General features: G+C 35.9%; 1 protein-coding gene across 1 annotated transcript in view; it reads right to left on the bottom strand.

The window, feature by feature from the left end:
* Window positions 1-18,504, bottom strand: part of LOC136029409 (steroid hormone receptor ERR2-like) — a gene marked incomplete at its 5' end in the record, with an annotated part of 141,863 nt that overhangs the window by 3,164 nt on the left and 120,195 nt on the right. The window contains 1 exon segment of the mRNA XM_065707776.1: window positions 9,953-10,125. Coding sequence (XP_065563848.1) covers window positions 9,953-10,125 — 173 coding nt within the window.

Raw genomic sequence — 18,504 nt, 5'->3', positions numbered from 1 at the left:
ATATAAAATTATTTAACTGGATATTTCGAACACATATACAGTGTTCGTCATCAGCAGTAAAACTAAAAAAGGGACATTGATATGTCCTTTTGATAACCTGTATGTTCATATACTTATTGAAATTTTGATCTCAGTGCTCTTAGCCCTACAAGTAGCTGCAGTAGAAGTACTAGTAGAATTAGTAGCATTAGTAGTAAATGTAGCAGTAAAAGTAGTATTAGCAGTAGTGTGCACATATTGCCTTTTGGTGGAAGATCTACCCCTTTTAGGATTCTCTGAAAGTTCCAACTTATTACAGAAATCAATTCTCAAGATACACTTCTTTGACAATGTGCATGTGCGTACCGTACCGTCTTTTGATTTAGTTCAAGTTTCCCCTCAATACTGTAAACGGAGTAGTGTGGTAGTAGTATTGTTAGCGTTCAAGAATTGCCTTTTTGATCATCTCCCTTATCATTTTCTGATTTTCCAAAATTAATATACTCAGTTATTCCTGTGTTACACTCTTTTGGCAATTCGTATGCACGAAGCTTGCCTGAATGCCCTTCGTCTTCTTCGAAAGTGAAGTTCAAACATGCATTCCATTCTCAATAACATATACTATGTGTAAACAATGAATAGATTGCCTAACTTAACTGTCCTTCTCCTGAGGACTGTGGGGAGGTTGACATCCCTAAAGACATAATTACTGGGCCACTCAACAATGCTGAGCAAAATAGCTCTCTTAAAATTTCGATCGGATGTGTTTTGGGGAATGATAGGCTTGGGGGAGCGGAGGGGCTGATTTCCCTCCATTAACTTTCCCCCGGACTCTGGGGAATTATAAAACCTTTGGACTATTTTTGAACAAATACCTATCATAAAATTTATGTTGGATGCATTTGCTGAATACGATATGCAGGAGGTGAGGGGGAGGGTACCTGCCCCCGATCACTTTGACTATTAACAAGGGCACTAGAGCATTTGATTTCCATATGAATGAGCCCCCTCCGGAACTTATACGACCACCCTTTCCATAAAAACCATATATGCCCTCGGAGCATAACTTACAAACTTGGCACTGAGGGCTGTAGGGGGGTTGTGATCCTCAATGACATAATTTCCAGACCTCTAAACTACGCAAAACAAAATAGCTATTCCAAAATTTTTATTAGATGTGTTTTGGATATTGATGGGTGTGCAGGTAGGGACTTGTTGCCCTCCAATCACTTTTGACTATTAAAAATGGCACTAGCCCTTTCAATTTCCAATCGAATGAGCCTTTTTCGGAGTTTTTCCGAAAACAAGTGGTCATCTCAAAATTCCTATCAGATATATTTCGGGAAAAACAAGGTGTCTGTTTTGGCAAAATACCGCTAACATGTTTTTCTTTGTTTGTGTGTGTGTGTGTGTGTGTGTGTGTGTGTGTGTGGGTCGGCTGGACCGTGGGGAGAGGGCCAGGGGTCAGCTCCCGTGATCTTCGGAATAAAATATTTTTAATTAGTTTTTTTTAGGGGAGGGGGTTTGGACCATGGAAGGAGGGCCAGCTCCCATAATATTTGTAATATTTGTGGGGGGTCAGGCAAGGGGCTGTTGTTTTCGTTAATGTCTGATTAGGACTTTAAACTCGTTTCTAAGCGCACATTTTCACGATGATGGCAGTTGAGCTCTTATTTACATCATATGCTTGCAAAAACAACTATTCGGTAAAAAAAAAGTGGATTTCTCCATCCGGGTCTACTATGGTGTCAAGGCAGAGTTGAACTAAAACTTTTCTCCATGTTCCACAAAAGATGGACGAGAGGAGAATGGAAGCATAACATACTTTTCGTGACTGAATTCATCGCAAGAGCACTGTTTCACGTGAATGGTTGACTTCTATCCAGCTCTTATCCCCGTGAAAATGGGCCCCGACTGTGGTATGGCTTTTTATATCTAGGAAGAAGGTCAAATACCCTGCTTAAAATTTATAATATGTAAAAAAAAAAACGAAAATTTGAAGATTTTCGGTTTTACATAGCAAATGTTTTAAGTTGATATGTCTTAATCGAAAAAATGGCCCCTCAAACGTTTAAACACTTGTCAAATCGTTCCTTTGCATCAATTAACATGAATACTCTCCTTAAAACTACGTTCAACATCTTCGAAACAAATAAAAGTGCTAGTATTTCTTCTTTTCTGACCTAATTTAGACTAGCAACAAGAATTTTGTTTCCTAAGCGACAACACATTTCTCTTCTCAAAAAGAATCTCATAATCATTCTATAAAATTGAATTTCGTCCTAAACTCTATCGCTTGCGGAAACGAAACAATAAGAAAATGAATAGCAGAAAATCAATACATCGAAAGAAAACCGCAGCCGAAATGAGGAAAAAACTCACTTTCCATAATACTATGTATTTCCAGTGGGGTCGCATTATGAATTTATTCCAGGAGAGAGAGGTAGAGGGTATTATTACACATTGTTGGACACCACTTATTAGAAGGAGCGTCAATCAAGGGGGACTTTCCCCCTAGATTTTTGGCCCCCTACATTAAAAAAAAAATACGTTTTCTTGGTATTTCCATTGAAATCTACATTTTTTGGAATTTTCTCTAGACTAAAACAAATACATTTTTCTCCTCGAAAGGAGAATCACGGGAATCATCACCTTGAAAATCACGGTCAGATTGTCTTGCTTCAGACATCAATCTATAGTAGAATCACTTGTCTATCACCGAGATTCATTCAGATTTTTCTAACTTTACTGAAGGCTCTGATGATCAGTTTTTTAGAAGGCCCTTTATCCCAGAGTAACAGTTAGGCAGGTACTACGAGACAGGGGTTTGGGTACCATGGGACACCGTGTTCGATCACCAGATACTTTACTTATTATCGGATACGAAAGGTACAAACCTTAGGCTGCAATAAACTGCAAAACCAAATAATTGTTAAGGAACTTAACCACTCATTCAACTAAATATTTAGTTAGATTCATATCAAACTATAATTTCCATAACTTGTTCATTTCCACTAGAGACAAAAGAAGCTGGTAAACGTATCATCGTCAGTTTTGAGGCTTCCGCAAAAGCTTTGTTCCGAGTCTCAAGTTCCTTACCAATAATAAATAAAAAAAAAAACAAGTTTTTATAACTGAAAGTAAGGAGCGACATTAAAACTTAAAACGAACAGAAATTACTCCGTATATGTAAGTGGCTTTTCCTCCTCAAAACCCCGCTCTTTACGCTGAAGTTTGACTCTTTCTCTTAACTCTACTTTTTAAAACAGTAAAAAACTTTAGCGTAAAGAGCGGGGCATAGAGGAGGAAAAGCCACTTACATATACGGAGTAATTTCTGTTCGTTTTAAGTTTTAACGTCGCTCCTTACTTTCAGTTATAAAAACTTTTTTTTATTTAATTTCTGAACGTTTTTGAATTAATGCATGTTTTAACTCTGGCTCTCCGCACATAAATAATTAAAACGAAATTTGCATATTATTTAATTTAGGCTATACGGCTTTCTCATAGTTTTAATCGGAAAATTTTAAGAAAAAAGGAGCGGGGTAAGAGGCCTAGTTGCCCACCAATTTTTGATTACTTAAAAATGCAACTAAAACTTTTAATTGTTACGAACGTTTTCATTTGTAAAAAATATACGTAACTTACGAATTAACTTGCGTAACGAACTTCTATATTCGTATGTTTTTATTATGTATATGAGGGGGTTCCACTCCCTCGACAATGCCTTGCTCATTACAACAAAGCTTAAATGTTGCCCCAATTCCTTAAGAATGACCCCTGAATCACAAAGGCCGTAGAATAAATAGTTGAAATTACTAAAAATACTTTAGAGTAAAGAGCAAGGTATTACGAGGAGGTGAGCCCCTCATATATGTAATAATTTCTGTTCGTTTTAAGTTTTAACGCTGCTCCATACTTTCAGTTGAAAAAACTTTTCATATTTATATTTTCATTGTCTTCATTGTTTAAATAATGCTAGAGAATCCTGCGCTCCCTTCATTGAAATTCTCTTCCCCCATAGCAAATTCCTCCATGGAAAGATCCTCAAACGTAACCCCCGTCAACTCACACCCCCCCAAAAAAAAAAACAAACAAAAAATCCCACTAAAAACATCTTTACGCTTCCAAATAACCATAAATATATGCAAACACTGGTCAAAGTTTGTAGCTTGTAGCCCCTCCCACGGGGACTATGGGGGAGTAAGTCGTCTCCAAAGTAATAGTTATTAGGTTTTTCGACTATGATGAATAAAATGACTATATCAGAATTTTGATCCGGTGACATTGGGGAAAAATAAGCGTGGGAGGGGGCCTAGATGCCCTCCAGTTTTTTGGTCAATTAAAAAGGGCACTAGAAATTTTAATTACCGTTAGAATGAGCCCTCTTGCAACATTCTAGGACCACTGGGTCGATACGATGACCCCTGGGAAAAAGAAAAAAAACCTAATAAACACGCACCCGTGATCGGTCTTCTGGCAAAAAATACCAATATCCACATTTTTGTAGACAAGAGCTTGGAACTTCTACAGTGGGGTTTTCTACGCTGAATGTGATGGTGCGATTTTCGTTAGGATTTTCACATGGATCCTCCTATTTTCTAAAATAAGGAAATTTTTCTCAGGCTCGTAACTTTTGATGGGTACTAAACTTGATGAAACTTATATATTTAAAATCAGCATTAAAATACGATTCTTTTGATGTAACTATTGGTATCAAACCTCCATTTTTTAGAGTTTCGGTTACTATTGAGCCATTACTACAGTTCGTTACCACGAACTGTTTGAAAAAACTTTGAGTGAACCACCAATGTAAATTGCTTAATAGCAGAAGGTTACCTCGTTTACGAAAAGAAAAGTAATAAAAAAATCAGGTCTATTAATTGATTCTAAAAGATAATCTTATCTTTGGACATTGGAGAGAGATAAACGAAAAAATAGTTAACAGAGAAGGCTCATTACTTAATTACGAAAAGTTATCTCATTTGTGGAAGGAAAATAAAGAAAAAAAGGATAAGAGAGCAGTCTTATCACTCCACATAGTACTGTAGTATAAAATTTGTAGACATGAATGTATAGAGTCGAAGATTATTTGAGCAGACCGGTGATTCGTGGTGATAGAAAGATTTAAAAAATTCCATAGCAATAATAATACTTATCTATATATTTCTAATAGTTATTACATTTTAAATACTTAGACTTCTTATTTCTTAACTTAAAAACCTCAAACACATTGCTTCTTTACTTTAAAGACTTCTTTGAAGACTTCTAGTTCCTAACACTTACATAGTGATGCAAGATTCTCCTCAAAACAAACTATAAACGCTTCTGTTTTAAATTAAATGAAAAAAACTAGTTTTTTTAACTGTAAGTAAGGAGTGACATTAAAACTTAAAACGAACAGAAATTATTCAGTATGTGAAATGGGTTGTCCGCTCTTCAACGTCTCGCTCTTTACGCTAAAGCTTTTAATTGTTTTAAAAAGTAGAATTGTGGCAAAGAGTCAAACTTTAGCGTAAAGAGCGAGACGTTGAAGAGCGGACAACCCATTTCATATACTGAATAATTTCTGTTCGTTTTAAGTTTTAATGTCGCTCCTTACTTACAGTTAAAAAAACTAGTTTTTTTCATTTAATTTCTGAACGTTTTTGAATTAATGCATATTTGATTTTGGCTCTCCACCATAGGACTTGTCCAAATTTATTGAATTTTTTGTATTGAATCAGATTAACAGATTATTAAAATGAAATTTGCATATTAATTCCTTTTTTGGCTAAATTGCTTTCTCTTAGCTTTGATCAGACGATTTTAAGAAATAAGGGGTGGGGAAGGAGGCCTAGTTGCCCTCCAATTTTTCGGTTACATAAAAAGGCAACTATAACTTTTAGTTTTTAACTAACGTTTCTATTACTGTTTATTACTGTTTTAAAATGTAGAGTTAAGAGAAAAAGTCAAACTTTAGCGTAAAGAGTGGGGTGTTGAGGAGGAAAAGCCCCTTTCATATACGGAGTAATTTCTGTTCGTTTTAAGTTTTACTGTCGCTCCTTACTTGCAGTTAAAAAAACTTGTTTTTTTTGTTTAATTATCGAAAAGCGCTTGCATCGCTATACACTAGTTTTTGCGACCATTCAATACTTTTCCTATCTGGTATTTCACCTATTCTGAAAAAAAGACGAGATCTGGCTGAATTGTGTATATTATATTTCCGCTATTGTAAGTTTCTGTTTCATTTACCCCGGTCTTATAGGAAAAAGAAAATAATTCGGTATTTCGGGGCTTCTGACATTATTACTCCTTTGCGGAAGTTAGGCTCAAAATTGGAAAAGGATTATATTTTTTCTCTGGGCCCCTTCCACCTCTTAGTTCGTTTATTTTCCCGTTAGTTTTCACCTGTTTTCGCTTTATAGTTGTGTTATCTCTTAGCAGTTCTTTCGTTAGTTGAGTTATGGTTGTGGTATATATGTTTTATCGCTCGTATAGTTGTGTTATTTTCAAATTATACTCCATAATAGAGAGGCTCCGAACACCCAGCATTGTATATTAAGCTCTGAATTTGACGTTTTTTTCTAACGTGACCAGATTAGTCCTGCGCCCTACGCCCTTTTTATTGAATTTTTCTTCCCCCATGATATATTTCTCCAAGGAAAGATCCTCCCACATAGCCCCCTCCCCTCAACCCTACCCCCAAACCAGAAAAATCCCCCTGAAAACGTCTGTACACTTCCCAATTACCATTATTATATGTAAACACTGGTCGAAGTTTGTAACTTGCAGCCCCTCTCCCAGGGACTGTGGGGGAGTAAATCATCCCCAAAGACATAGTTATTATGGCTTTCGACTATTTTGAACAAAATGGCTATCTCAAAATTTTGATCCGTTGACTTTGGGAAAAAAATGAGCGTGGGAGGGAGCCTAGATGCCCTCCAATTTTTTTGGTCACTTAAAAAGGGCACTAGAACTTTTCATTTCCGTTAGAATGAGCCCTCTTGCGACATTCTAGGACCACTTGGTCGATACGATGACCCCTGGGAAAAAAAAAACAAACAAATAAACACGCACCAGTGATTTGTCTTCTGGCAAAAAATACAAAATTCCACATTTTTGTAGGTAGGAGCTTGAGCTTGAAACAGTAGGGTTCTCTGATACGCTGAATCTGATGGTGTCATTTTCGTTAAGATCCTATGACTTTTAGGGGGTGTTTCCCCCTATTTTCCTAAATAAGGCAAATTTTCTCAGGCTCGTAACTTTTGATGGGTAAGAATAAACTTGATGAAACTTATATATTTAAAATCAGCATTAAAATGCAATTCTTTTGATGTAGCTATTGATATCAAAATTCAATTTTTTAGAGTTTTGGTTACTATTGAGCCGGATCGCTCCTTACTACAGTTCGTTACCAAGAACTGTTTGATTCCCACGGATCATTTCCTTTTCCACCACGCGCTCTTACAGACTTTACTGCAAAGAGCGGCTACGACTTTCCCTTCACCCGTATCTATCTTGTCTCTCTTTTTAGTGTCGCTGGCACTTCCCTTACCGTTACCGATAAACAACTTACAGAAGAAATTAATTGTAAAAACACGGTAAAAGTGCTTACATCTTAACCTCTCAGATTAACTTTGATAGAATTGTCCTACGAAACAGATTCAGAATAAAATGATAACGCATATATGAAAAAGGAACAAGTCCCAATTAAATCAATAAAAAAAATTTCTAATCATTTCTACGAGGATACGGTAAGTTCATTAAAGCAGAGATTGTGGCAGTACAGATCCAGGACTGTAGTGACAATTCCAATTTTTGAGCGGTTCCTGAGAATGTACGAGAGGGATGTCTAACTATGAGAAAGGCTAACTATAAAAGGCAAAAGGTCATTAATAATCAAAACAAGGATTCTGTACATCTTCATTGTTTTTACCATTTCAGGATGTATCTCTTTTCCTCGGCTCCCCTCAGAACAAGGTTTCTGTACATCTTCATTATTTTTGACATTTCAGGATGTATCTTTTTCCTCGGCTCCCCTCAATGGTTAACACACTGTCTGGTACTCGTGTAAACATTTTGAGTTAAAACACTCCCCCAAAGAATATATTGACGATATACTGTATACTGAACGTAAAGGAACTGGCTCATTCAAAATCAAGTGTGAAGTTTAACTTATAATAGGAAATAAGATGATTTTCGAAGCATTAAACCTAAGGTGGTTGCTTCATTTGTCTTATCTTAGGTTTTCCCAATACCCAAGTTACTATAAACACATTTTAGTTTCATTACAGTTCAAACTGTTTATATTTTTTCGTTGGATCGTTGGATCCTGTTTATATTGCTATTTTTGGATCCTTTTTTTTATTTAGTGACCCCCCCCCCCCGAGTCACATACGATTGCCAGTCTACAATGTTCGTAAGTGCATTTTAGAGGTGCAATCTTAAATTTTGATAGAGAACACGATCAGACACAAAATAAAATGACGTGACTTCGGATTTCAAAATTTCACATAAAGTTTTCACTAAAATAAGTTTTTGAACTTTTTAGAACAAACAACACATTTTTCACTCAAGGATTTTGACATACAAATTATGTATGAACTGCGCTGAAACTTTTTTGGACGGTATCCCCTACCTGCTATGAAGTAACGTTAGAACACGTCATAAACGCACAAACATGTCTGAAACGTAAGCTTTTTGTAATTCCGTTTAAATAGCCTACTGTTATCATTTGTGGAAAAAAAAATCTTAACACAGACCAAGAAGAGGAAAACTTAACAAGAGGGGAAGTGAGATAATACTACTACGACTATTACTACTAACATCTTACAGTAGCACTCAGCCACCTGAGGCCAACACAGCTGCGCATGCTCCTTTCAGATCTCTTTACACTTCTAATGAAGTTCTAATTTCCCTTAAACATTTTCTTACGACATCCTCATACCCCATTCAAGGACAACCTGCTTTTCGTTCGGCCCTAGACGGTTGGCCGAGAAGGAAAATCTTTGATAATCTGTCATCCTTCATCCGCAGAACGTGTTCTAGCCGTTTCACACTTTTTCTCATTATAGCCCTAGAAAGTGGGAATGAACAGCATTTTTCGAACAGCTTACTGTTTGAGATACAGTCAGTCAGTCGGGTAAAATCTAAAATATTGTCCCACAAAAAGTGGACTTGCTAGACAAAAAGTCTACAAAACGGTCTATTTCGTCTAGTATTAATTAAACATCATTCCACACAGCCACTTACGAGTCCAGTATTATTGATATAAAGGAATAAGACTAGGACACTCGCCATTTAGTGTTAGGAAAAAATAATACTAAAAATAAGTGTTTTAATCTAATTGTAATGTAATGTAATACCTTTTTCGTCCCAATAATGGCCTGTCTCCCCTACACCCTACGAGGTAAAAACGCCTCTGCAAAAGTGACTAAAAAGTCACTTTTGAAAAGCCAAAAGTGGCTTTTCACTCGGTCCTGTGGCTACTGTGCTTTCATTCAGTACAGTTTTTCATTTGTATACAGTGGTTCGTAGTTGCCTTTGAGACAACGTGTAGTTTGGGTGGGCAGGTTGGAAAATAATGAAGTAAAGAATTGAAGTTTGGTTAATCCGAATGAAAAATATCAAAACACAATGAAAATATAATACTTTAGAAAAAATATGGGCTATATATTTGCACATTAGAGAGGGGGGCATGACTTAAGCTATCGCTCCCTAATTAGTGTAGAAATAAATAGCCGTGGATCATCATCACGGATGGACAGGTTTGAAGATAATGCAATCCAACAAAAAGCAAACATCTTAGCCCTCGACCTACAACAAATATTGAAAATATTGATAAAAGATTCTTATTTTGATTAATAAAGGGCAAATGAGTGCTCCCTCTCTCACGAAAAAATCTTATCAGTTTTGATTAAAGTAGAATTTAAAACAAAAATACTAAATTGAAAATACTAAAAAGTAAAGAATCACACACGGAAGACACATACCTCACTGCTGCGACGAGGTCAAATAAAGAAAGAACCAAAGAATCTTTCACATCTTGAAGTCTTCCTGGCTCTTCAACAATACAATTGCAATTGACCAGAGCAATAGCCTTCAAATGAAAATATTCTTCTTTCGACAAACCAATTTGTTCAATTCGATCCATAAGCTGCACTATCTAAAGCAGAAATATCAGTTGAGAGAAGCTATTCCATGTCTTTGTCGAGGACACCATTGTTAATTTTATTTCCACTTACTGAATGTAGGAAGGCTCGTGCCCACTGTTTAAAATTATATTAAAAGAGTATTTCTTGGGAATTTAGTAATTCTTTTTTTTTTGGGGGGGGGGGGGTCAAGAATGGGTTGTAGGGCTGGAGGGATGAGTGTATGGAAGATTTGGGGATGGCTGGAGTAGTATTTCAATGGTGGCTGTAGCCCAGGAGATGTGTGGGAGAGGGTAATTGTTTTTTTTTTCTCTTTTTATTAGTTTAGGATGTTGCTAGGAATATTTATGTAACCTATTGCTGTGTTAGCAAAATTAATTTTTTCCCCTGGCGTAGTGGTTTATATTTGTAATAATTTATATTTTTGTTTATTATGTTAAATAAAAGCATAAAAAAGTATATCTGAACTTCAATTTTTTTCCATGTAAAACAAAGCTAAATTATACCAATAGTGACAGATACAATCTCTTTATCTATGACAATATTCAGATATTAAAAGAAACAATTTCTAGAAATAGTCTGTTTATGCATTAATACGTAATGAAGCGAAAAAGTTTTCCTAGTGCTACAATAGAAAGAAAACGAGCAGATGTTACATTGAACTGGTTTTAAAAAAAATGATTCAAACAATCATTTTGCTACATGAGATATGTGCAGTGGAATCCTATTTCAATCACAACCGGAATATGAAATTTATATTTTTAACCGATAAATTGATTGACTCTATTATAAATACATACAGATACAAACTATCTACATGTTAAGTATTTTCGAGGCCCAATGAGCACCAAAATTAAGCAGTTCCTGGTAGCAAACTGTAAATACAGGGGTGACTCGTGCTAGTCCTACAAAGAAGTTTTGCTTGATTTTTGCAAAAGTGGATAATACCCAAAAAAGATTGATCATGACGAAAGTTGCACTATGAAATTCAGCTTTTTAGAGAACCCCACTTTAGAGGTTTCAAGCCCTTTCTAAGAAAAAAAATATATAATGTGGCATTTTTTCCTAAGTAGAGAAATCGCAGACGCGTATTTATCTGTTGTTGTTTTTTCTAGGAGTTACCATTTCGAATGGTCCCAGAATACTGAGACAGAGCTTATTTAATCCAAAATTGAAAGATCCAGTGTTCTTTTTAAAAAGCAAAAGGGATTTCTGCCACCCCAAAGTGGCGTTTTCAGCTGTTTTGTACCGCAAACAAACGATTGTGCCCCAAAGAGCAACCATGCGAAGGGGAGCATTGTCCCCTGGCCACAAGTACCACCAACCGTGGGGACATCTGCGAAAATAAAAATTTGCTCGAAGATCTCGCCTTGAAAACCTTCGAAATGAAGGATTGAAAAATTGAAACATTGAAGGATGTATTTTTCATGGATGATTACCATTCTTGAAGAATCGTTATGTAAGTATTTAATTTGAATGTAAAAACGGAGGGTTGAGGAGGGAGCAGTAGCATCCCTCAAATTTAAGGAAGCCTTAGATCAAACTGTTCTTAGTAACAAACTGCAAATGAATAGTTAGACTGATCAATAGTAACCAAAACTCTAAAAAAAACAAAAGGAAAAAAAAACATTATACAAAATGTGTTGTATAATGATTCTAGATATGCAAATATATATATTTTAAAGCTGCTCGTCAATGAGCACCTTGTGCTACACTAGGGAGAAAACGAGCAGATGTTATATTGACCTGGTATTAAAAAATGATTCAAACAAACATTTTGCCCCATGAGATTGTGCAACAGAGTCCTATTTCAATTACAATCGAAATATAGAATTTACATTTTAATCGATAACTCGATTTAGTCTATTAAAAATATGCGCCAGTGTAAACTATCTACAGGTTGATCATGGTCTAGGCTCAATGAGCACCAAAATTAAGCAGTTCCTGGTACCAAACTGTAAATAAGGGGTGGCTCCAGGGTTACCACCCATAGCGATTTATCACTATTTCTGGTGATTTTTCATGTTGCTAAATAATTTTTTCTGTCTGGTAATTTATAGTGATTTTCATTTTACAACTAGTGATTTTTTCCTAAATCTAGTGGATTTTCACGACATTGAGCGTAGATTCATGATTCAATCGAATAAATCACACAGGATACAATTAAGTAAAAAAAAAAAAAAAAAAAATAATAATAGTCCATTAAACTTCCTGATAAGTTCAACATTTGCAATTCTGCGAATATACCGCCTTTGAAACATCTGATTTCGCACCATATCAGATATAATCATGCTCAAGGCTCAATGAGCACCAAAATTAAGCAGTTCCTGGTAGCGAACTGTAAATAAGGGGTGACTCGTGCTAATCCTACCGAACAATATTGCTTGATTTTCGAAAGAGGGGGAAACAACCAAAAAAAGGAGTGATCTTGATGAAAGTTTCATTGTCGACTTCAGCTTATCAGATAACCTCATTATAGAGGTTTCAAGTCCCTGTCAAAAAAATATGCAATATTGCGTTTTTTCCTAAGAAAGTAATTCACAGATGCGTGTTTACTTTTATTGTTGATGGATTTTTATCTACGAGCTATCTTATCGGACAAATGGTTCTAGAATATTGAGAGAGGCCTCATTCAAACCAAAATTGGAAGATCCACTGCTCTTTTTAAGTAGTAAAAGTGATTTTATCACCCCACAGTGACGTTTTCTGCTGTTTTGTATCGCAAACCGACTATCGTACCACAAAGAGTAGCCATGGGGGGCATTGCCCCCTAGCCCAAAGTATGGGCAACCATGGGGCATCCACGTAAATAAATATATTTTCGAAGACCTCGCTTTGAAAACCTTATAATTCAAATTTGATATTTCCCGAGAAATATTGAAGGGTGCATTTTTCATGACGGTTATCATTCTTGTAGATCGTTACATGAATATTTAACTTGACCGTTAAAAGGGAGGGTTGAGGAGGGAGTCGTAGCCCCCCTCAAACTTAAGAGAGCCTTAGATTTTTCCTTTATATTCACAGCGCCAGGTACTTAAAGGTATTTGATATGCCGCTCCACAAATCTAACAGTTCGTAAAAACAAACTGTAAGTAAAGAATAACAGTTGTCAATAGTAACCAAAATTGTAAAAAACAGAAGTCTTCACTGGAACATATTTAAAAGCTAAATGTATTGCATGTTGAATCTAAATATGTAAATATGTAGGATTTTAAAGCTGCTCGTCAAATGCTATTGCCACCCTAAAATCTGAAAGATTTTAAAATTAGAGGTTAGCTCCCCAAAAAAGGGCGCAATCGAGATGAATATTGTACAGCGTAATTCAACAGTGATGAAAACCCTAAAGTCACTATCTACAAAATACGTAATTGACATAAAATTGAACTCTCCATTTTTCCAATTAGGCCTATATAGCTGTGATAGAAGTATAGCTGTGATCTATAAAACTGAGGACCAAATGTGTCGGACAACGAAGGCAGTTCTAAATTATTAACCTAAGAGTGAAAACTTGGTCGACACATCCTCTACCTTTTCTAAAACCGCACCATTCTTCTCTTATAACTTTGTCTACAGCATCTCTCAGTCTAAAAAGTATCTTATTACTAAGTAATTTGCTACCTAAAAAAACGAGACTAATGCCTCGATAATTAAGACACTCGCTCTTGTCACCTTTCTTACATATTGGTTTAAATAACGTTTTCCTAAAATCAGTAGGTACTTAGCCTTTTTCAAAAATCATGTTCATAATCTTCAGTAGCTTATTTCTAACCTCAGAGCAACCATATTTAAGGAACCTATTTATCACACTATCAGCACCTGGAGCCTCATTATTTTTTAATCCTTTTAGTACTGTCGCTAGTTCTTTCTCCGAAAACAAATCTTCCTTCACATCTAAGGTATCACAAACTTTTTCATTTTCATCTATATCTTTTCCTGCAACTGTTTCTCGGTTTAGCACATTCTCAAAATTTCCCACCCGTCTCTCTTTAACTCTTTCCTTATCACTAATTGTGGTCCCATTCCTATCTTTAACTGGGACTAGTCCGGATTGACTTCTCCCTCTCAATTTATTAACATGCCAGTATAATATTTTACTATTATGCCGTCTAGCTGCATCTTCCATATCCACGGTAATTTTATCAATGTCCTTTCCTTCACATCTCCTTGGTTCATATTTTAATGCTTTCTCCACTTTCTTTACATTCCTTTTGTTTTCATAGATCTATCACTCAGATAACTCTTGTACAAATCCCTTCTACTCTCTATTAAGCATTAAGTCTTTTCACTAATAATCCTAGCTGCAGTCTTAACTTTCTTCCCTAAGACACCATCAGCAACTTCACAAATTGTTTTTCTAAAATTATTCCATCCATTTTCCGAATTTCCAAATTTTAAACTCTCAAGTTTAGTATCCAACAGTTCCTTGAATTTTTTTTCGAATTTTCATCCTGGAACCTACAAACATTTAACTTCCCGGGACGTAGTTAAACTTCCGAAATTTCATGATTAAGACAACCTACTTTAACAACACTTTAAATTAACCTTAGACCCCCTATGGGTTATTCAATTAGAATTATATAGGTTATTCAGTTAGAAACCCCTACGGGTAATTGTGGTAATGAACTGTAAGAACGGAGCGACACGGCTCAAGAGTAACCGAAATTCTTAAAAACGGAATTTCAATATAGATAGATTTACAATCGGCTTATTATGTTGATTCCAAATATATATAAAATTTACTAAGCTTAGTGTTACCCATAAAAGGCTATGAATGCAAAAATTTGCCTTAGTTTCAAAAGAGGGAAGAAACATCCCCTAGTATTAACAAAAATTAAACTATTATATTCAGTCTATCTGAGAACCCTACTGCCGAGGTTCAACATTACGAGCTTTCCTATCTGAAATAAATGTTGAATTTTGTATTTTTGCTAGAAGAAAAATCACGAATGTGTGTTATTTGTTTTTTTTCCATAGGTGACTGTAGGAAAACGGTCCTAGAGCATTGGGAGAGGGTTCATTTGAACAAAAATTAAAATTTTTAGCGCCCTCCTTTGTGACCAAAAAATGTAGGGCAACTAGCCCCCCTCAAACGTCCCTTTTTTTCTCCAAAATCGTTCGATCACAATTTTGAGATAGTCGTTCTGTTTAACACAGTTGAAAGGTTCAAAAACTATACCATTAGATTTAACATGACACCACGCAGCTCCTGGGGGCAGGTCTTTAAGTTATAAAATATGTCCATTGTTTAATATAGTATGCGTTATTGGGAAGTATATAGAAAATCTCCGGGGGAAGGGGTGCTTGTTGTGGAATTCAATGGGGACAATTTTCCATGGGGTTTGATCATGTTGAATTTAATGGGTTTCGGAGGGAGGGGTGCTTGTTGTGGAAATCAATGGGGTCAATCTTCCGTTCGATCACAATTTTGAGAGTCATTTTGTTCAGCATAGTTGAAAGGTTCAAAATCTATACAATTAGATTTAACACGACACCACGCAGCTCCTGGGGACAGGTCTTTAAGTTATTAAATTAAAAAAAAAAGTTTTTTTTAACTGAAAGTAAGGAGCGTCATTGAAACTTAAAACGAACAGAAATTACTCCGTATGTGAAAGGGACTTTTCCTCCTCAATACCCCGCTCTTTGCGCTAAAGTTTGACTCTTTCTCTTAACTCTATTTTTTAAGACAGTAAAAAACTGTAGCGTAAAGAGCGGGGCGTTGAGGAGGAAAAGCCCCTTTCATATAAGGAGTGATTTCTTTAATAATTTTTGTTTTAAGTTTCAATGTTGCTCCTTACTTCCAGTTAAAAAAACTAGTTTTTTCTATTTAATTTCTGAACGTTTTTGAATTAATGCATATTTTGATTTTGGCTCTCCGCACATAAATAATTAAAACGAAATTTGCATATTAATTTTTTTGGCTAAATGGCTTTCTTATAGTTTCAATCGAAAGATTTTGCGAAAAAGGAGCGGGGGAGGAGGCCCAGTTGCCCTCCAATTTTTTGATTGCTTAAAAAGGAAAGAGGAACTTTTAATTTTTTTACGAACGTTTTCATTAGTAAAAAATATAAGTAACTTACGAATTAACTTACGTAACGAGCTTCTATATTCGTATATTTTTATTACGTATATGAGGGGGTTCACCCCCTCGTCAATACCTCGCTCTTTGCACTAAAATATGAATTTTGTCCCAATTCCTTAAGAATGACCCCTGAATCACAAAGGCCGTAGAATAAATACTTGAAATTGCTAAAAATACTTTAGCGTTAAGAGCGAGGTATTACGAGGAGGTGAACCCCTCATATGCGTAATAATTTCTGTTCTTTTTAAGTTTTAATGCTGCTCCTTACTTTCAGTTGAAAAAACTTATAACATTTATTTTTTCATTGTTTTCATAAATAATGTTAGAAAGTCCTGCGCCCCCTTTATTGAAGTTCTCTTCCGCCATGACAAATTCCTCCAAGGAAAGTTCCTCCCACGAATCCCCCCTCAACTTCTCCCCCCCCAACCAAAAAATCCCTCAAAAACGTCTGTACACTTCCCAGTAGCCATTAGTATATTTAAACAACGGTCAAAGTTCGTAAGTTGCAGCCCCTCCCACGGGGATTGTGGGGAATAAGTCGTCCCAAAAGATATAGTTATTAGGTTCTTTGCCTATAATGATTAAAATGGCTATCTCAGAATTTTGATCAGGTGACTTTGGGGGAAAAATGAGCGTGGGAGGGGTCCTAGATGCCCTCCAATTTTTTGGTCACTTAAAAAGGGTACTAGAACTCTTAATTTTCGTTAGAATGAGCCCTCTTGCGACATTCTAAGACCACTATGTCGATGCGATGACCCCTGGTAAAAAACAACAAAAAAACAAAAAAAAAACCAAATAAACACGCATCCGTGATCTGTCTTCTGGCAAAAAATGCGAAATTCACATTTTTGTGGATAGGAGCTTGAAACTTCTACAATAGGGTTCTCTAATACGCTAAATCTGGTGGTGTTATTTTCGTTATGATTGTATTACTCTTAGGGGGGTTCCCCCTATTTTCTAAAATAAGGCAAATTTTCTCTGGCACGTAACTTTTGATGGGTAAGACTAAACTTGATGAAACTTATATATGTAATATCAGCACTAAAATGCGATTCTTTTGATGTAACTATCGGTATGAAAATTTATTTTTTTAGAGTTTCGGTCACCATTGAGCCGGGTCGCTCCTTACTAAAGTTCGTTACCACAAACTGTTTGATACAATATGCCCATTGTTTACATATATTATTCGTTATTGGGAAGTATACAGACAATTTTCGGGGGCGGGGGGAGAGGTTCTTGTTGTGGAATTCAATGGGGACCATTTTCAGTGGGGATGGAAATTTACATGGGTGAAGTTTCCTGGGAAATTTGGCACTGGGAGAATTTGACAGGATTCCTATACGATTTTTTGTTTGTTTGTCTTATTTTCTCTTTGCCAACTCAATTTTGCATGTAGAAATTTTCTGGGAGAAATTTTTCAGCGTGTTTTGGTTTCCGGGAAAAAAATATTCATGGAAGGGGGGATTTCCGAAGCGATCAGAAAAACAATTAGAGCTTAAAGTTTTTTTTTTCAAATGAAAGTATGCTAAGGATAATTTTGCAGGCTGAATCGTCTGCTAGAAATTTTGCGGAGTGGAGGGGGGCAATTCTCAGCAAGGATAGAATGGTCCAGAAGGAAATTTAAGAAGGTGGGGTGTATTTTCGCTGAAGAAATTTCCCACGGAAAATTTTTTCGTAAGGGAAGAGAGTTTTTCATACAGTGAGAAAGAATTATCGGCATTGTTCGAAAAATATTTAGAAGTTAAATAAAAAAATACACTAACGGAAAGCAAGGAGCAACAATAAGACCCAAAATGAACAGAAATTATTCTGTGTATGAAGGGTTTGCCACCCTCCTCAATACCTTGTTGTATAAGCTAAAGTTTGACTGTTTGTCCCGATTTTTAAAGCACTTAAAACTTTGGCTTGAAGAAAAAGACTTTGAGGAGTGGGGCAACCCCTTCGTATGCGAAATAATTTCTGTTCATTTTGAGTTTCAGTATTGCTCCTTAGTTTCTGTAGACAAAAAATCGTTTCTTTATTTAATTTTTATAGAATAGCCTATACCTATAATAATATGCTGACCTCTCGTTGTTTTCGCTTTTCTGTATATTTTTTTTAACCAGCTCTGAAAGAAGAATTGACATAAATGTAACTAGACCTACGTTGCCTGGGCAACGTGAAGTGTTGCGGCAACCTTTGTCCGGCTTTGCCGATTAAAGTGTTGCGAGAGCAACACTTTGGTTTTGTTTCTTCGCTATCGGTTAAATGCTGAAGTTGTCAAAACTATCAAAGCTTTCAAAACGGCATATTCAAAGAAGAACACAATCAGTAA

Source organism: Artemia franciscana, chromosome 7, assembly GCF_032884065.1.
Source record: "Artemia franciscana chromosome 7, ASM3288406v1, whole genome shotgun sequence".
NCBI lineage: Eukaryota > Metazoa > Arthropoda > Branchiopoda > Anostraca > Artemiidae > Artemia > Artemia franciscana.
This window is presented reverse-complemented; position numbering and strand designations above follow the sequence as displayed.